The following is a 19,835-nucleotide window of genomic DNA, read 5'->3' as shown; positions in this document are numbered from 1 at the left end:
TGGTGGGTATTTTTTCTGTGTTTTTCAGTAATGTCAGTCTTCTCTGCATGTTCTGTGAGTGTAATCAACAGGTTGCTACAAGTGTATGTACTGTACTAACAATAGTAGTGAACATACAGGTGATCATGTTAATAAGTGTGTATATATATACCACAGGAGGTTGGTGGCATCTTTTTAAGGGGAGGATGGGCTCGTGGTAATGGCTGGCGTGGAATGGTATCAAATACAGCAAACACATGGTTTCCATGTGTTTACCATTCCATTCGCTCCGTTCCAGCCATTGTTGTGAGCTGTCCTCCCCTCACCAGCCCCCATTGGTATACGCAGTCACGTATGAGTGGGTGTGTGAGAATGACAAAATAATAATTCTGGTGCTGCTGGTTGGACTAGCCTTGCTACGTGTCTCTAATTCCTATGTGGAATCTGTGGCACTCCGCCCTTCAGTTTTGTCTATGAATGTGCTTAGTGGAAGAGGAGTGTTTGTCAGACACAACTAGTGAAACTACACACATACATTCCTCTCCTCGACTAGTTTGTGACTGCAGTAATTATATGAAGTATGTAGCTAGATAGTTTTGATTAGTTACTGAGCTGTGATGTTTTTGCAGTACAGCTGCACTGAACAAAAATCATTTGATGCACAATTTTTTTTGTTCATGTGATGATCTCCCCTAAAAAAATATCCTTATTTTAAAAAATCCTTTGGGGGCTCATGCAGGTGATGAAGGCACAGCCTTAGGTCGGGCAGGTACAATAAATCATATTCTCAGCATTTGCCTGTTAAAAATATAAAAGCTTGATGTATTGCATCCTGTGCCTGCCAATTAACATTCTTTGAAATGGGAGTAGAGAGCTGATTTGGTAATGCACCTCTAGAACAAGATCTTTGAGGTTGGAACAGAACAAAGAATGATGTCTCTTTTTAGACCTGTTTGACAGCCATCAGTTAAAGTATGCAAATGGTAATGAGCAAAGCATGACCATGGTGACAACTCCTTCATTGTATTTTCCTCTATGGGCTGGGTCAGGTGAAAAGTTAATGCTACGTTCATAACCACGTGGGAAGGTGTAGATTACCAGTTGTGAAGTCATAAATAGAAGTTAGATGCATTCACATGCGTTGAACTCGTTGAGAAGTGCTGATTGACAAATGGCAAACATTACCAATAAACTAAAAGTACAGCTATCATGCTTGTGAACAAATTATTGTGTCCAAAACCATTAGTAGATTGCTTTTTATAAGTCATATTTTGCTGCATTTAACTGCTGTAAATGCTGTAATCCAGGTAATTTCCTTAGTAGGTGACGTTAGAGTTCAACATGTGGACGAAGTCGGAGCTCATGGATAAGAGATTAGTTTCCCACTAGTAATTACCAGTTGGATGGCCGTTCAAATGATTTTTTCCCATCGTACTCGAATGTGGTAAATAGCACCTCCCACTTGGTTATGAACGCAGCATCCATTCACTCGTCTCACCTGTTATCAGGTGGATGGGCTTGCAGCACATATAGGTTATTTATGACGCCACACATTTATTTAAGGAACCTACCGGTGCACATTGCTGAAGGAAAGGCCTGAGTTAGTTTTGCATGAATGACACATGTCAAACGGAGCCGGTGGTGACATGCTTACAGAAATCTGTGTCTTCACAAAGCTTCATCCCGGACTCACATAGGACTCCGTGCAGAAGATAAAGATCTCGTGTCATTTCCAGGTAGGTTATGAATGTGCACCGTCTTTTACCTGCTTATCACTGATGTTGTATCCCACAGGAGATCGGATATGTGCCGCGTTCAAAACATTTTTTTTTTTTTTAAACGAGCTCTGACTGGGAAAAAATGTTTTGACTGTCATCCAACTCTCTATTCCAAGTCGTTAACTCTTGTATTGAAAGCAGCTATGGTGATGGATGATGAGGAATTTGACAACTGGTCTGATGCGATCACGCACTATTGCCACGTTCATGTGTTAGTCGAACTAAGAAAACTCGGACATTTCCTACTGGTTAACTGGTTGAACGCGGCACGTGTATAACTACAACCAGTTAGCAAGTCGGAAATTTCCGAGTATATCGAGTTTCCTAGTCCCGACTACCACCCAAACGTGGCATGTAGGCCCGTATGCCAACGTAATTTGGCACAGTGGACGAGCAAAGACGCATCTCCCTTTACGCATTGCTTAGATATCATACAATCTTGTTAATCACTTGAGATTCGCACCGCTAAAATGTTTGCTCTTCATGTGCAGTCTTTTGCCACTGCGAACAAAATTGAAATAACAAGTTTGCTTGAGAGAGCAGAATATAAATATGTATTCAAAGTGCTATTTCTGGTGGGATTACTGATCAGAATGTATCAATTCATTGAACTATTGATATTAAATAATCTCACAACATTTCACATTCAGCCACTTTGGTTTTAGGAATCTAGGTGAACTGCAATGTTTCTCCTGGGTGACAGGCAGGGCAGGATAAACCAGTTTTGTTGTGCCTCTTTCTTTGTGCTCTCACTCTCTCGTCAGAAAAGTGGGTTAAGCGAGAGTCCTGCATAGGATATCAATTCCATCCTCATACCTCTTAGCATGGTCTGCAAAGTTTGACCATCTTCAGTGGAGACCAGCCATGAACAAACAAATCCCTTTATAGCAGCAGGATGTCCAGTCCAGTAGTCCTGCTATACTATACTGACATGGACTGCTGGAATTATCTTGTGTGCTAAAGCTACTAGGCCTCTATCTCTACTACCCAGTCAGCGGAACAGTGGATCTGATGGACCAGGTGTCCCGGTCAGGGGTGGGCACTGATGTCACAGACGAGACAGCCTCTATGGGGGAATACAGGTGGAGCTCTGAGGATCATGAGGTAAGATACAGGGAACCCTTCTGTTTACCTGTCTATGACTATCATTCATGCACTTACCCCTACATAGTATACACAGGAGGTTGGTGGCACCTTAATTGGGGAGAACAGGCTTGTGGTAATGACTGGAGTGTAATGGTATCAAAAACACCAAACGCATGGTTTCCAGGTGTTTGATGCCATTCCCTTTGCTCCGTTCCGGCCATTATTATGAGTCGTTCTCCCCTCAGCAGCCTCCTGTGATAGTATAACATGCCATGAAGCCTGCCTACTCCCCACTCATACACACATCAAACCATCAACTGTTCCTGCCCTCTAGTGGACAAGACCATTCTGACTATTCGCCAATGCGTTACGTAGACATATCATTACATTAGCTATTGACTTGATGTACTAGTGACAGAACTACATGGGGCGACAGGTAGCCTAGTGGTTAGTGTTAGACTAGTAACCGAAAGGTTGCTGGATCGAATCCTCGAGCTGAAAAGATAAAAATCTGTCATTCTGCCCCTGAACACGGCAGTTAACCCACAGTTCCCCCCCAGTAGGCCGTCATTGTAAATAAGAATGTTCTTAACTGACCTGCCTAGTTAAATAAACTACATGTAGTTCAACTAGTAATCTAGGTAGTGTTTTCAGTGGTTCTTTACTTTGTTTCGCCATGTAGTGGTGTAACTAAGTATTGGAACTAGACTAGTGAAGTAGGCAATTTCCTTTTTTGGGCATCAGGCCTGCTTAATTCTCACTTCAAACATCCTTTTTGTGTTTAATAGGCTGAATGACACATTGTCAATGTACGGTGCTGTCCGAAAGTATTCAGACCCCTTGACTTTTTCCACATTTTGTGCCTTATTCTAAAATGAATTAAATAGTCCCCCCCCCCCCCCCCCCCTCAATCTACACCCCATAATGACAAAGCAAAAATAGGTTTTTAGAAATGTTGGCAAATGTATTACAAATAAAACTTATATCAGATTTACATAAGAATGCAGACCCTTTACTCAGTACTTTGTTGAAACACCTTTGGCAACGATTACAGCCTTGAGTCTTCTTGGGTATGACGCTAAAAGCTTGGCACACCTATATTTGGGGAGTTTCTCACATTCGTCTCTGCAGATCCTCTCAAGCTCTGTCAGGTTGGATGAGGAGCGTTGCTGCACAGCTATTTTCAGGTCTCTCCAGAGATGTTTGATCTGGTTCAAGTCCGGGCTCTGGCTAGACAACTCAAGGACATTGAGAGACTTGTCCCGAAGCCACTCCTGCATTGTCTTGGCTTTGTGCTTAGGGTCGTTGTCCTGTTGGAAGGTGTACCTTTGCCCCAGTCTGAGGTCCTGAGCTCTCTGGAGCAGGTTATCAAGGATCTCTCTGTACTTTGCTTCGTTCATCTTTGCCTCGATTCTGACTACTCTCCCAGTCCCTGACACTGAAAAACATCCCCACAGCATGATGCTACCATCACCATGCTTCACCATGGGGATGGTGCCAGGTTTCCTCCAAACAAGCCTCTGGCATTTAGGCCAAAGAGTTCAATCTTTGTTTCATCAGACCAGATAATCTTGTTATAATGTTGTTAATCATGGTCTAAGACTCCTTTAGGTGCCTTTTGGCAAACTCCAAGTGGGCTGTCATGTACCTTTTTACTGAGGAATGGCTTCCGTCTGGCCACTACCATAAAGGTCTGATTGGTGGAGTGCTGCAGAGATGGTTGTCCTTCTGGAAGTTTCTTCTATCTCCACAGAGGAACTCTAGAGCTGTCAGTCACTATATTGTTCTTGGTCACATCCCTGACCAAGGCCCTTCTCCCCTGATTGCTCAGCTTGGCAGGGAGGCCAGCTCTAGGAAGAGTCTTGGTGGTTCCAAACTTCTTCCATTTAAGAATGATGGAGGCCACTGTGTTCTTGGGGACCTTCAATGCTGCAGAAGTTTTTGGTACCCTTGGTTTTTGCTCTGACATGCACTGTCAACTGTGGGACCTTTTATATAGACAGACAGGTGTGTGCCTTTCCAAATCATGTCCAATCAATTACATTTACTACAGGTGGACTCTAATCAAGTTGTATAAACATCTCAAGGATGATCAATGGAAACGGGATGCACCTGAGCTCAAATTCAAGTAACATAGCAAAGGGTCTGAATACTTATGTAAATGAAGGCATTTCTGTTTATGATTTAATACATTTGCTAAATTTTCAAAAACTTTTCACTTTTTTTTTTAAGTGTAATCCATTTTAGAATAGGGCTGTAACAATGTGGAAAAAGTCAAGGGGTCTGAATACTTTCCGAAGACACTGTATAACCCCAAACAGATCTGCTCTTGCAATTTGTAGTCTATGACATTTCAGATTTGCATATTATAATTTCTCAGGAAGTAGTTTGGATGTAGTGAACTACTTTTTCATAGGGGTAGCTTTAGTGTAGCGTAACTTATTTTGGTGTGAAGTAATTGCTTGGTAATAGATATTTTCAGAGTAGCTTCCCCAACACTGACAATGTACAAAACTTGTGGGGTGATATTGTTTTTCAGCTGCATTAGTGTTCAGTTCTTGGCCTTCTCTGTATTTACTGAATAGCGAGAGCATATTGACCAATTGTCAGATTAATATATTATATATACTGAATTCAAGAGGTTCAGCCAGCATGACCTCTGTAGTATAGTAATTAGTATTCAAATGAGCTTTGATGTGATTCTAATGTTATTTCTGCAGCCTGTTAATCAGAGATCCAACCCTCAGGGCCAGTGTCTGGCCGTCCCCCAAGCCCTGCCTGCCCCCACCTACAAACAGAGGGTTGAGGAGTTCAGGAAGCTGTTCAGAGAACTGCCTGAGTCAGAGAGACTCATCGTAGGTGAGTTGTGTGTGAGAGAAAGAGAAGCCAGAAACGGCTCCCCTATCACCATCTCTCAAAAACCAAACATATCGGCACCTCTCTCACCAGACTTCCTATATACAGCTTACCTGCATATACCAGCACACCTGTACCTTACCTGTCTCTCGCTGCGTCCCGTGTATTTTCCCCAGACTACACCTGTGCCCTCCAGAGAGACATTCTACTGCAGGGACGCCTCTACCTGTCGGAGAACTGGCTCTGTTTCTATAGCAATGTGTTTTGGGGGACCAAGGTGAGCTCACACATGAGGGAAAGGAAAAATAAAGGCACAGTTTTCTATTTAGGGGATGAATTAAATTGGATAATGATATATCATAAATATGTGTATATATTGCATTATTCTAGTCGTGTTAAGGATGTGATCAGTGTGCTCTGGAATCGTAGATAGCCTAGACTCTGAGGGACATCACTGTGCTCTGTGGTCGTAGATAGTCTTGACTCTGAGAGACATCAAGGCCATGTACAGAGAGAAGACCGCACGGCTGATTCCCAACGCCATTCAGATCTGCACAGACTCGGAGAAGGTACAGTCACTCAAACACCACCTGGGTTCTGTTCAATATCCCTGGACAGTTGCACTAACGCCTTGGACCAGAGCTAAGAGACCCTGTGCTTTTCATTGTTTAACCCATCAAGCAACTTTTCATGCTCAAGAGTACAGCTGCAGCACTGACAAAATAACATGCTACTTACCCCTTCTGTCTATCCTCAATGCAAACCAATAGACGGTTATCACTGCAATAATATTAAAGCAAAACTCCACACAAAAAGTATATTGTAGTACTATATCCCCAAACATTTTGACATGCAAAACATTTTGGGACTAATATTTTTGGGGGGAATCATATGATGCAAAATGCATCATACCGGCTGTATTTCTGTATTTTATTTCAGTAGTTGTATAACTTGATTGCTGATATGAAAAACAGCCAGTTTTGGGGTGGACTTTTAATTTGAACTGAAGCGTCTGTCTCTTCCCTACAGTTGTTCTTCACTTCCTTCTCAGCAAGAGAGAAGAGTTACCAGGGAGTGTTCCGGATGTGGCAGAACACGCTGATGGACAAGGTGAGGCACAGATCAGCTGACAGTGACCTCATATAACCTCACTTCACTCACTGGGGATGCATCCCAAATGGCACCCTATTCCCTATAAAGTGCACTACTTTTAACCCGGGCCCTGTGCCATATTCAGGACGGACCCTGGGTGTAAAGTACTGTTGGCTATGGCAGGTCCACGGTTCTGTGTATGTCGAAACACCATCGGCTGTCCTGTCCAGATAGAGCAGGGTGTGGATATGGATTGAGAGCTGTCAAAAACACTGGAAATGGGACACCCAGAATGTCCCCTCCTTTCAACACTGGGCCATCTACCACACCCAGTTACACACTGCCCCCCCTCCCCCTCCCTCTTCCAACACTGTTCTCACCATGGTTTTGGTTGTCTCGACAGCAAGCATTTCTATGGCAAGGGCATTTCTATAAGTAGGAGTTATGTTAAGCACAGATCTAGGATCATCTTCCCCTCACTCAATCCTACCCTTGATAACAAAGTAAAAATCCTGTAATAAGTTAAACTGACCTTGGCTCTGTGTTTAAAAGGCAACGTGTTCCCTGTAATCACCTATGGAATGGCATTGATCCAGTGACATGAAGAAAGTCAATGACTAGAGAACCCTGCAACATGGACACTATCTGGTTATCATAGCTCCATGCAACTTATCTGGAGTCCTATTTAGTATGCAAGGCTTTTGTGACTTTACCCTGGCAGACTGCTCTTATCTAATCAATCCTGAGTACACACCATGCTCCTCGGACTGGCCCCATGCCCCTAACATTCGGTTGTTATGTAGTATACAAGGGGAATAGAATGGCATTTTTTTTTATAATGTACTGTCTCTTTTGATAGCAAAGTGGGGCTAAAACATTCTAGCACCTAGAATGAATGCAACCTCTATGGCCAACTAGTGCAATACCCAGAAGACTGTGGACCAAGGGAATTAAGCTGTGCAAACAACTCCACAATAACACTAGTGTGGCTCGGGAGTTGGCGAATGACGGTAAAGTTCAATGACCCCTCAAGGTGTGGCTAGGAAGGTTTATTTGCTTAAGACAGAACCTGCCCCCGGGAAAGATCTGTCTTTTCATTACCTATCCATTCTACAGGGCGGTCGTTCGCTTTACGCCCCAAAAAGGCTATTCATCAACCAATCTGATTTTCGTTGTCACTAAACCAGAGTTTTGGCATTCAGTAGAGGCTACCTATCTCTGTATCAATGGGTGGAGCGCTCGTGTTCCAATTGTCGGGCTGAGGGCGCTAGGACTTCCTGATTGTTTGGTGACAGCGTACAGGTTATTACAGTTCAGTCTAGAGACCAGAACAGAGTAAAATAGCGACAGAGAGGTAAGTAAAACATCTTTTAAAATTGTTATTTTGACTTGATTGGTAACAAGTGACTGATTATTCATCTAAATGATGATCAGGTGTGCGTAATTTGGATTGAAGAAACTAGTTCTATATGGGGCTTGCTTGAATGGATTCTGTTGCATGGGCAGGGCTGGATTTGGGGTCCCGGGGCACCTACTTTATGCATTTTTTTTTTTTTAAGCTAATTATCTGCAAATCTACATATTTTCTCATGGCTTATGACGTTTTTTATATGCTATCTGGGGGGCCTCTGACCTCCAGGGCAGGTGCCCTGCGTGCCTGTTCGTAAATCTGGCCCTGTTTGTAGGAAATCAATCATAAAAAAATGTTTTTTTGAACAATTGAACAAACTCAAAATACATTTCTAATCTACATTTACTTATTATTCTCCCTCCATATAGTTTAAAAAATATACTTTGTGTTTGTCATAGTGTCTATAAACAATCTACACTCAGCAAAAAAAAAAAACGTCCTCTCACTGTCAACTGCATTTTCAGCAAATTTAACGTGTAAATATTTGTATGAACATAACAAAATTCAACAACTGAGACAAACTGAACAAGTTCCACAGACATGTAACTAACAGAACTGAATAATGTGTCCCTGAACAAAGGGAGGGGGGTCAAAAGTAACAGTCAGTATCTGGTGTGGCCACCAGCTGCATTAAGTACTGCAGTGCATCTCCTCCTCATGGACTGCACCAGATTTGCCAGTTCTTGCTGTGAGATGTTACCCCACTCTTCCACCAAGGCACCTGTAAGTTCCCAGACATTTCTGGGGGGAATGGCCCTAGCCATCACCCTCCGATCCAACAGGTCCCAGACGTGCTCAATGGGATTGAGATTCGGGCTCTTCGCTGGCCATGGCAGAACACTGACATTCCTATCTTGCAGGAAATCACGCACAGAACGAGCAGTATGGCTGGTGGAATTGTCATGCTGGAGGGTCATGTCAGGATGAGCCTGCAGGAAGGGTACCACATGAGGGAGGAGGATGTCTTCCCTGTAACGCACAGCGTTGAGATTGCCTGCAATGACAACATGCTCAGTTCGATAATGCTGTGACACACTTCCCCAGAGAACGACGGACCCTCCACCTCCAAATCGATCCCGCTCCAGAGTACAGGCCTCGGTTTAACACTCATTCCTTCGACGATAAATGTGAATCTGACCATCACCCCTGGTGAGACAAAACCACGACTCGTCAGTGAAGAGCACTTTTTACCAGTCCTGTCTGGTCCAGCGACGGTGAGTTTGTGCCCATAGGCGACGTTGTTGCCGGTGATGTAAGGCAGGTCCTCACCAGACAACAGGCCTACAAGCCCTCAGTCCAATCTCTCTCACCCTATTGCGGACAGTCTGAACACTGATGGAGGGATTGTGCGTTCCTAGTGCAACTCGGGCAGTTATTGTTGCCATCCAAGACCTGTCCCGCAGGTGTGATGTTCGGATGTACCGATCCTGTGCAGGTGTTGTTACACGTGGTCTGCCACGGCGAGGACGATCTGCTGTCCGTCCTGTCTCCCTGTAACGCTGTCTTAGGCATCTCACAGTACGGACATTGCAATTTATTGCCACATCTGCAGTCCTCATGCCTCCTTGCAGCATGCCTAAGGCACATTCACGCAGATTAGCAGGGACCCTGGGCATCTTTCTTTTGGTGTTTTTCAGAGTTAGTAGAAAGGCCTCTTTAGTGTCCTAAGTTTTCATAACTGTGACCTTAATTGCCTACCGTCTGTAAGCTGTTAGTGTCTTAACGACCGTTCCACAGGTGCATGTTCATTAATTGTTTATGGTTCATTGAACAAGCATGGGAAACAGTGTTTAATCCCTTTACAATGAAGATCTGTGAAGTTTATTCGGATTTTTACGAAATATCTTTGAAAGACAGGGTCCTGAAAAAGGGACGTTTCTTTTTTTGCTGAGTTTATTTTGTAGCTGTTAGTTAATTGTAGCCTATAGCTATTGACTAAGCAAGGTAGCAGCCATCGTCTTTCCGTCAGTTCTTTATATAATTGTTTGCATTTCTTAAGCGCTAATCTAGTGAGGTGCTTTTTGTTATCTTGTGCTTTTTGTTATCGTGTGACATCAGTGTGTAGCAGGTTAGGGCTGCTTTGTTTGGTTGAAACTAAGACTGGAGGTGATGGGAGATTCATGCACAGGTGGAAAATGGTTATCATGTTGGAGTAAGCCAGACAGAGGAATTAATCCTCATGATTTTGACTATTGAGCTCTTGCAAGCTATAGCCTACAAGCAGCTGATGGATGATGGAACTGTGTACACCAAAATCAGTTGCTTTTCCATGATACCAAAAATCTAATCAAACCCCACTGTTTGATGTGTGCCAACATCTGTTCCTCCCAATGAAACCCTCTGTCCTCTCTCTCTCCTAGCCATTGACTAGTCTGGAGCTGTGGCTGGTGGTCAAGCAGCACTATGGAAATGACCTGGGCCTGAGCCATGAAGAAATGGAGAGTCTACAGGGATCAGCAGAATCAACCACGCAGACACACACCAGGTGAGGACTAGCAGGACTCTTAATCTATCTTATCTATCAATCTGGTGCTGCATGGTGAACAGCATGCATTCACCTACATCTGTCTGACACATTTCCCCATCTGGTCCCTGGCAGCCTGACCATGAGGCCCGGTGGAGAGGACTCTGGGAGGCTGGAGAGGCCGTCTACTCTGCGCCTCCAGCCAGGGGATCAGGGCTCCTTTGACCCCAACACGCCCCAGGGAGAGGACTTACCCTCACCCCTTGGACAGAGCACCGCCAATTTGAGGGATGCGGTACGACACCTGACATGTTAATGTCACAAAAGGCTTGGATGATATTAAGTGATCTCTGTAGAGGCATACTGTCTCCATATTGTTTCTTCATTGTCTGAGTTGAAGTGAAGGATGAGTCCCATTGATGGCATACATGTACATAGCAAGGCTTCCATAGCCAGAGCGACAGAAAGAGTGACATTGTGTTTGTGTCCTACAGGATGATGCTCACAGCACCTCGTCTCAGTGCACTCCTGACCCATCCCTGGACCGCTCTGCCCCGGAGAGGGTCTCCAAGCGCTCAGAGCTCTCTCTGGACCTTAACACTAACCTGGACCACTTCTCTGAACAGAGCGGCTCGGAGAGCGCAGAGGAGGGTGAGTGATTCCCAAATGTGTTTGTTAAATGCATGCATCCTTAGAGTATGTGTTTGTGTGATGCTATTGACACCATCTTAGATGTGTTTTCAGAGGCATTCCTCAGATCATGTTAACCCCTCTCCCTGTGTCTCTTACAGAGGAGAGGGTGTGTGTCTCCGAGCAGCAGGGCAGGCTCTATGTGAACAAGGTCTTCAACATCAGCGCAGAGAAGATGTTTGAGCTGCTCTTTACCGACTCCCACTTCATACAAAGATTCATGAACGCCAGGAAGATCACCAGTGAGTCATCACCCCATCCACCCTCAACACTCCCTGTTATGTCACAGACCTCAACACTCCCTGTTATAAGCCACAGTCCTCGGCTTGTGATGAGTAATCAATCTTTTGAATGTGAATGACAGAGAGTTGTTGTCATTTCTAAATTGGGGATGTGCACAATGAGGGGCCACAGTGGCTCCCGGGTCTGCATATAGTACTCACACATGCAGTCAGAGCCTTTTGGGGGCCCTAAGTGAACATTTGTAGGGAGGGCCCCTCAGCCTTACTAAGCAATGGGGAAGGGGCGGAGAGAAAAATGTGCAGTTTTACAGAAGGTTTGCTGCAGTTCTACACAGTTTGCCATGGGGCAGAGATACACGTTACAGTTTTAAATATATCTGAGTGAGAGTGACTAACAAAATTTAATGGGCCCCCCCAGTCAGTTATTTGTCCATGATTGCTAGAAGTTTAGATTGGTAAATTAGTCTAGACAATCTCTAAAATGTTAGCTGGCTAGACGACTGACATAAGAGAAACTGCTGATGCACAACCAAATGTAGAAATTTAGTTGAGACCCCGACTGAGTTTTTTGGGGGGAGGAGATTGATCCGCAGGCCTACAAAAGGGGGGGGGGGGGGGGCGCATGTGCCCATCCCTGGTCTAAATTATGTGTTTGTGCAATAATGTGTGAAATAATTCAGGCCTTTCCATCTCAGTGCAGTACCAAATAGAATAATAGGTGTGTGTTTTGTTAACCTATGTGTGATTGTCTTTAGATGCCAGCTTTGCCCCGTGGCAGAGTGAAGCGTCAGGCGCCATGAAGAGGAGTCTCAACTACACCATCGCCATCACCAACCCTCTGGTGGGCAAGTTCTCCACTGCCACAGAGAACCAGGTGAGCCTAGGTCTGCAGTGTGTGTGTGTGTGTGTTTCTAGTAGTGTGTGTGTGTGGGTTGTCTTTTGAGTAGTGTGTTTTCGAGAGTGTAAGTCTGTTGTCCTGTCAGATCCTGTACAAGGAATCCAGGGAGGGTCAGTACTACCTCGTCGACGCGGAAGTCTATACACACGACGTACCATACCACGACTACTTCTACACTCAGAACCTCTACTGTATCATCCGCCACTCCAAACACAAGTGTCGACTCAGGTGAGCAGCAGTGACAACACACCCTTCAGACATTTAATATTTGCTCTGTTTACTTTAGTGTAAAGACTTTCAGGGTATTGGGGTTGAGTTTCTCATTATGGTCAGTCTCTTTGTTCAGTGCAAAGGTGCCTTTACATGTTTCCCACTGTGCACAGATGTCGGTTCAACCGACTTTCACTGAACTGATGTGAAAACAAGGTTCATTCAACCAGTGTGTGCCCAGTGGGTTTTGTGTGTCAAAGACCAATATCCTTTAGGAAAGGTAAATTCACTTCCACATTTTGCTGGCCTATGTACTGTTGGTTCTCTCTTCTCGCTGGTAGCTATTGGTCAATCTGAATCAGTTCCTGATTACAGAGAAAGAAAATGAGCAGTGTTTGGTACTTGAGAGTTTGTGGTGACTAATTACCCATGTAACAGATTCAATTACAACTAGAGTTGATGTGCTGATGTTGTGTTCAGGGTGTACACTGATGTTGTGTGTTCAGGGTGTACACTGATGTTGTGTGTTCAGGGTGTACACTGATGTTGTGTGTTCAGGGTGTACACTGATGTGTTGTGTGTTCAGGGTGTACACTGATGTTGTGTGTTCAGGGTGTACACTGATGTGTTGTGTGTTCAGGGTGTACACTGATGTGTTGTGTGTTCAGGGTGTACACTGATGTGTTGTGTGTTCAGGGTGTACACTGATGTGTTGTGTGTTCAGGGTGTACACTGATGTGTTGTGTGTTCAGGGTGTACACTGATGTGTTGTGTGTTCAGGGTGTACACTGATGTGTTGTGTGTTCAGGGTGTACACTGATGTGTTGTGTGTTCAGGGTGTACACTGATGTGTTGTGTGTTCAGGGTGTACACTGATGTGTTGTGTGTTCAGGGTGTACACTGATGTGAAGTACAAGAAGCAGCCGTGGGGGCTGGTCAAGTCCTTCATTACCAAGAACTCCTGGAGTGGCCTGGAGGACTACTTCAGACACCTGGGTGAGTAGCAGCCCTGGAGATCTCTTCTTTCTCCCACGCCATCTTTCAGAATCTCTCTCTCCTTCTCGCTTGGCTAATCTCTGAGTGTATCTTCCTCTGAGAGCGTGTCTTTCTGCCTTTCCATGTCATGTCCTGCAACACAAATTCAAAAAAGTTCTGGGACACCGTAAAGTCCATGGAGAATAAGAACACCTCCTCCCAGCTTCCAACCGCTCTGAAGATAGGAAACACTGTCACCACCGACAAATCCACTATAATTGAGAATTTCAATAAGCATTTTTCTACGGCTGGCCATGCTTTCCACCTGGCTACCCCTACCCCGGACAACAGCACTGCCCTCCCCTCTGCTACTCGCCCAAGCCTTCCCCATTTCTCTTTCTCCCAAATACAGTCAGCTGATGTTCTTAATGAGCTGCAAAATCTGGACCCTTACAAATCAGCCGGGCTAGATAATCTGGACCCTTTCTTTCTAAAACTATCTGCTGAAATTGTTGCCACCCCTATTACTAGCCTCTTCAACCTCTCTTTCGTGTCGTCTGAGATCCCCAAAGATTGGAAAGCAGCTGCGGTTATCCCCCTCTTCAAAGGGGGGGACACCCTTGACCCTAACTGCTACAGACCTATATCTATCCTACCCTGCCTTTCTAAGGTCTTCGAAAGCCAAGTCAACAAACAGATTACCGACCATTTCGAATCACACCACACCTTCTCCGCTATGCAATCTGGTTTCAGAGCTGGTCATGGGTGCACCTCAGCCACGCTCAAGGTCATAAACGATATCGTAACCGCCATCGATAGGAAACAATACTGTGCAGCCGTATTCATTGACCTGGCCAAGGCTTTTGACTCTGTCAATCACCACATCCTCATTGGCAGACTCGACAGCCTTGGTTTCTCTAATGATTGCCTCGCCTGGTTCACCAACTACTTCTCTGATAGAGTTCAGTGTGTCAAATCGGAGGGTCTGTTGTCCGGGCCTCTGGCAGTCTCTATGGGGGTGCCACAGGGTTCAATTCTTGGACCGACTCTCTTCTCTGTTTACATCAATGAAGTCGCTCTTGCTGCTGGTGATTCTCTGATCCACCTCTACGCAGACGACACTATTCTGTATACTTCTGGCCCTTCTTTTGACACTGTGTTAACAACCCTCCAGGCGAGCTTCAATGCCATACAACTCTCCTTCCGTGGCCTCCAACTGCTCTTAAATACAAGTAAAACCAAATGCATGCTCTTCAACCGATCGCTGCCTGCTCCTGCCCGCCTGTCCAACATCACTACTTTGGACGGCTCTGACTTAGAATATGTGGACAACTACAAATACCTAGGTGTCTGGTTAGACTGTAAACTCTCCTTCCAGACCCACATCAAACATCTCCAATCCAAAGTCAAATCTAGAATTGGCTTCCTATTCCGCAACAAAGCATCCTTTACTCATGCTGCCAAACATACCCTTGTAAAACTGACCATCCTACCAATCCTCGACTTCGGTGATGTCATTTACAAAATAGCCTCCAAAACCCTACTCAATAAATTGGATGCAGTCTATCACAGTGCCATCCGTTTTGTCACAAAAGCCCCATATACCACCCACCACTGCGACCTGTACACTCTCGTTGGCTGGCCCTCGCTTCATACTCGTCGCCAAACCCACTGGCTCCAGGTCATCTACAAGACCCTGCTAGGTAAAGTCCCCCCTTATCTCAGCTCGCTGGTCACCATAGCAGCACCTACCTGTAGCACGCGCTCCAGCAGGTATATCTCTCTAGTCACCCCCAAAACCAATTCCTCCTTTGGACGCCTCTCCTTCCAGTTCTCTGCTGCCAATGACTGGAACGAACTACAAAAATCTCTGAAACTGGAAACACCTATCTCCCTCACTAGCTTTAAGCACCAGCTGTCAGAGCAGCTCATAGATTACTGCACCTGTACATAACCCATCTACAATTTAGCCCAAACAACTACCTCTTTACCTACTGTATTTATTAATTTATTTTGCTCCTTTGCACCCCATTATTTCTGTCTCTACTTTGCACTTTCTTCCAATGCAAACCAACCATTCCAGTGTTTTTTTTTTTAGTTTTTTTTTTACTTGCTGTGTTGTACTCACTTCGCCTCCATGGCCTTTTTATATTTTTATTTATTTATACATATATCTGTTTGCCTTCACCTCCCTTATCTCACCTCACTTGCTCACATTGTATATAGACTTATTTTTTTTTCACTGTATTATTGACTATATGTTTGTTTTTACTCCATGTGTAACTATGTGTTGTTGTATGTGTCGAACTGCTTTGCTTTATCTTGGCCAGGTCGCAATTGTAAATGAGAACGTGTTCTCAATTTGCCTACCTGGTTAAATAAAGGTTAAATAAAATTAAAAAAATAAAAAATGTCTACTCCTCTCTCTGGTGCTCGTTGTCGCCAGTTTACTCATTATTACGAACACTTGTCACCTTCGTTAAGCACACCTGCGCCTCATGAGACTCACCTGGACTCATCACCTTCCTGATTACCTCCCCTATATCTATCACTCCCTTTGGTTCTTTCCTCAGGCGTTATTGTTTGTTTCATGTTTGTACGCTACTCGTGTTTCTTGTTTTGTTCATTAAATTCACTCCCTGTACTTGCTTACCGATTTGTTAGTGTACGCGTGACACTACACTTTCTCCAATGAGTCTCTGCCTGTGAGTGTGTTGGGTTGGCCATAATAGACTCCTGCTTTAAGTATGTTGCTGCTTCACTGGTTTCTGTCCATCACCCGCTCTCCTATACTGTATAACGACCCGTCACCCGCTCTCCTATACTGTATAACGACCCGTCACCCGCTCTCCTATACTGTATAACGACCTGTCTCCGTCACCCGCTCCAGTCTCATCAGAGTAGATCTGAATCAAAGCCCTGCACTCACTAACAGTCCAACTCGCCTCATGAGAAGTCAATTAGAACCCCCCCCACCCCCACCTCCCCACAGATTGCACGGGAGTCCTCTCTACATAACCATTACCACCTCTGTTAGTCATTTATCCACCCCCTTCTTTCAAGGCATTTAACCTGACTTTTCCTTTCACCCTATAATGTCATCACAGAATCGGAGCTGATGGAAGAGGAGGCGGTGCTGAACCAGGGAGGCGGAGACGCCGGTAAGACAATTGGCGGGCTGCGTCACCGGCGGAGGAGGACATTCAGTCGGACACTACAGGAGCACCTGAACCCCAGCAACCAGTACAGGCCCGACCTAGATCCTCACAGAGAGGGCAACACGGGTACATGTTCTTCTGTTATTTAGCCCTGGACAACCATCTTCTGCACACATGGATAACATTACATATACTATACAAACAATCAGTAATCAATCACATGACATGATCACCTACAAAATGCACAGTCATCCGTCTTCCTTTCAAGCTGTGTCTCCTGTAATGACTTCCTGTCCCCGGTTGTGTGTCAGATCCCATGGATATGAAGGGTCCACAGTGGAACGTCTCTACCATCGTAGCTGGGATGAGCATCATGTAAGTCAACACTCAAAGCGCATCACTGTAAATCAGCATGCAACCATTCTATTGTCTGAGTACATTCTGCTCCATGAGCTCAAATAGTACTTAGGTGTGTGTGTATTTGCAGTATATTAGCCAGGTGTTTGTTGAACTCAAATAATCAGAAACCTTACTGCCTCCTCTCTCTTGCTCTTCCCAGTATGCTGATCCTAACAGTACTGAACCTGGGTCTGTTCTTTAAGCTGTGGGCCATGGAGGACGTGGTCACACGCATGTACCTGAGCACCAAGAACCGCCTCCGGGAGAGGACCGAGAGCAGGTAGGCTGCTGCACACTGAGTGAAAGCCGACGCTTACTTCTCTCTGGGGGGCTGTGGCCTTGTTCCAAGACTTAGGTGGGAGAGACTGAAGGGACATTTCTGACCAGCATCCCATTGACAGCCTGACTAGCCAAAATCTATAACCTAACCTTAAGCAAACCCCTAGCCCTAATCTAATTTGAACAAATTAAATATTGGTTTGGTCAGCCACATCCCCTTAGTTTTACCTGACTTGGAAGCATCCTTTCCTTCTCCATTCCTTGGTGTAATCACTGCTCTGCCGATTGGGTTGGTGTGAGCTATGTTGAGGAATTCTCTCTCTCTCCTGTTGTCTTTATCCGTCTCCTCAGTTTTGCCCCAGACTTCAGCCCCGGACCGGCCCCTCCACACAGGACCAGAGAGGAGACTCTGCTGCTGAAAGCTGTTCTACAGGACTCCATCAACCTACTGGAGCAGGTGAGTCAGATGACCAGCGGTGTCAGTGTCACAGCCTCCCAGATGACCCCAGCAGGTGTATCTGGACGGTCATTGACCGTTTTCTTCCTCTTTTCTCTACAGCTCCGCTGCTCTCTATTGGTGCTTCAGCAGAACTTTGTAACCAATAGGACAGCAACGCCTCAGTGACGCTGTCACACCTTGTGATCTCACTACGCCCTATGAACCCTGGGGTCGTAAAGGCTACAGGGATGCGCCTCAGAGGACTCACTCTCCCAAGCAGGGGTGTTGCTATAGGGACTACCCACACACTGACTACTTGTTACTAAGAGCAACAACGGTACAAGTCCCAGGGCCATTGATAGTGTGTTACTAGGTGGATGAATGTTTTTAAAGTTCAACTGTTGGTCCTGCGCTGTGGAGGAAGAGAATGGTTCCCAACCATCATCAACACTGTTGGACGTAGGTTTATGTGAGGTTCTATTGTCTGTTGGGTTAGGGAGTACTTTATTCTTCCTTAATGTTCTGGAGTTACGGTGATTAAGTTGAAGTTCTTCTGGACTACTGTATGTTCCATGCAGTTCCAGCATGCCTCACTGTGTACCCCTTCCATTGCCAAGCTAATCACAGCAGATGAGCCAATGATGTTGTAGAAATTAATCCCAATGTAAGATTTTTACTTTTTGCACAGGTGCCTTGTGTACTTTTTAAGTTTTTTAGATTTATTTAGAATACATTTTTTTAAATTAGAAAATACTTTGAATGTAATTTATTAATAATATTTGGATGGCTGTGGGTTTCTGCTCGTGTAAATGTGAATAATTATGCTGTTTTGGATTGACAGATGACACATTTTAAAAAGAAACAACTCTTTGGGTGGTTTTGCAGCTGGTTTGTAAATATACAGCAGAGCTCAATATCAGTGTTGTATTTAGAAGGGTGCAATGTTCTGAACACTGTAGATAGAAATGCCTTCTATAAAGCTGTCATGAATCCTTATTCTACATGATGGAGAAGCATGTTTGTTCTACATAATATAGTTCTATCTGAACCTTCTGTAATGTTGCACCCCACTGAACACACGCCCAGGTGAACTTTCTCAGGACTAATTGGTTAGAGCTAAAATATATACATAATAATACTGATTGCATTTAGTTAATTACGTTAAAATCCTGATGACAGTTCCATATACAGTAAGCTAAATTAAGAGGGTTAGTGAATGTTCTGTAATTCATATTCATTCCACATGATGGTAAAACAAACCCATTCAGGAAGCCACGTCACGCAAACACTGCACTGCTTATGTGTACACCCACTATAAGAGTGTGAGCAGCACAAGTTGGGTCAGTGGATTCTGAGTTGAATCCACACTAGTGCCTTGTTTTTGATTGTTAATCACTATTTACATTTTCTCCAGCAAATACCACTTGTTGTGTGTGGTGGTAAAACGTCATATTGTATGTAAAACCCATCCTTGTTCTATAAATGCACAGGAATCTTCCATAGTTTTGTTTGATGTTTACATTACATTAGTGTAAACTATGATTTGTGAATAGTTTAAAAGGGTACACACTAACATTTGTTTTCCACACTATCCATATATGAAGTTGAATTACGTTGGCTATTTTGCACATTTGTAAGACAAAGATGTAATGTATTGATGCTTTGAATAAAGAAACCATATTTCTCCACATATTATTGTTAATGTGGGGTGGGGGTATGGCATGCTAAAAGCACTGACTGTACAATGAGCATAACCCATCTTTCTACCTTTATCCTAATTCTCTGGGGAGGGTACATAACAGGATTTACTAACCACATTTGTGGTTAAGAGTGCGTTAGGGGTTACTTAACTTTGTTTAAATACCACCATGCATTTGTG

General features: G+C 44.4%; 1 protein-coding gene across 1 annotated transcript; it reads left to right on the top strand.

Annotated features, from left to right (window-relative positions):
• Positions 1–1,491: 1,491 nt before the first annotated feature.
• On the top strand, positions 1,492–19,644 carry LOC129859095 (protein Aster-C-like). The gene is made up of 18 exons (XM_055928465.1): positions 1,492–1,715; positions 2,749–2,861; positions 5,564–5,702; positions 5,876–5,976; positions 6,173–6,268; positions 6,729–6,809; positions 10,563–10,687; positions 10,802–10,961; positions 11,161–11,317; positions 11,458–11,598; positions 12,354–12,472; positions 12,582–12,724; positions 13,599–13,702; positions 16,789–16,965; positions 17,151–17,214; positions 17,399–17,518; positions 17,869–17,974; positions 18,077–19,644. Exons 2-18 carry the CDS (start codon positions 2,769–2,771, stop codon positions 18,140–18,142), a joined length of 1,992 nt encoding a protein of 663 aa, XP_055784440.1. The 5' UTR covers positions 1,492–1,715; positions 2,749–2,768; the 3' UTR covers positions 18,143–19,644.
• Positions 19,645–19,835: the final 191 nt, after the last annotated feature.

Source organism: Salvelinus fontinalis, chromosome 7 (genome assembly GCF_029448725.1).
Source record: "Salvelinus fontinalis isolate EN_2023a chromosome 7, ASM2944872v1, whole genome shotgun sequence".
Classification (NCBI taxonomy): Eukaryota; Metazoa; Chordata; class Actinopteri; order Salmoniformes; family Salmonidae; genus Salvelinus; species Salvelinus fontinalis.
This window is presented reverse-complemented; position numbering and strand designations above follow the sequence as displayed.

Excerpts from the sequence above, each read along its gene's own strand:
- LOC129859095 (XM_055928465.1), top strand. The coding sequence starts at position 2,769 with ATGGACCAGGTGTCCCGGTCAGGGGTGGGCACTGATGTCACAGACGAG. Across the intron at positions 6,810-10,562 it reads AGAACACGCTGATGGACAAG|CCATTGACTAGTCTGGAGCT; the intron begins GTGAGGCACAGA and ends TCTCTCTCCTAG. Across the intron at positions 11,318-11,457 it reads CTCGGAGAGCGCAGAGGAGG|AGGAGAGGGTGTGTGTCTCC; the intron begins GTGAGTGATTCC and ends TGTCTCTTACAG.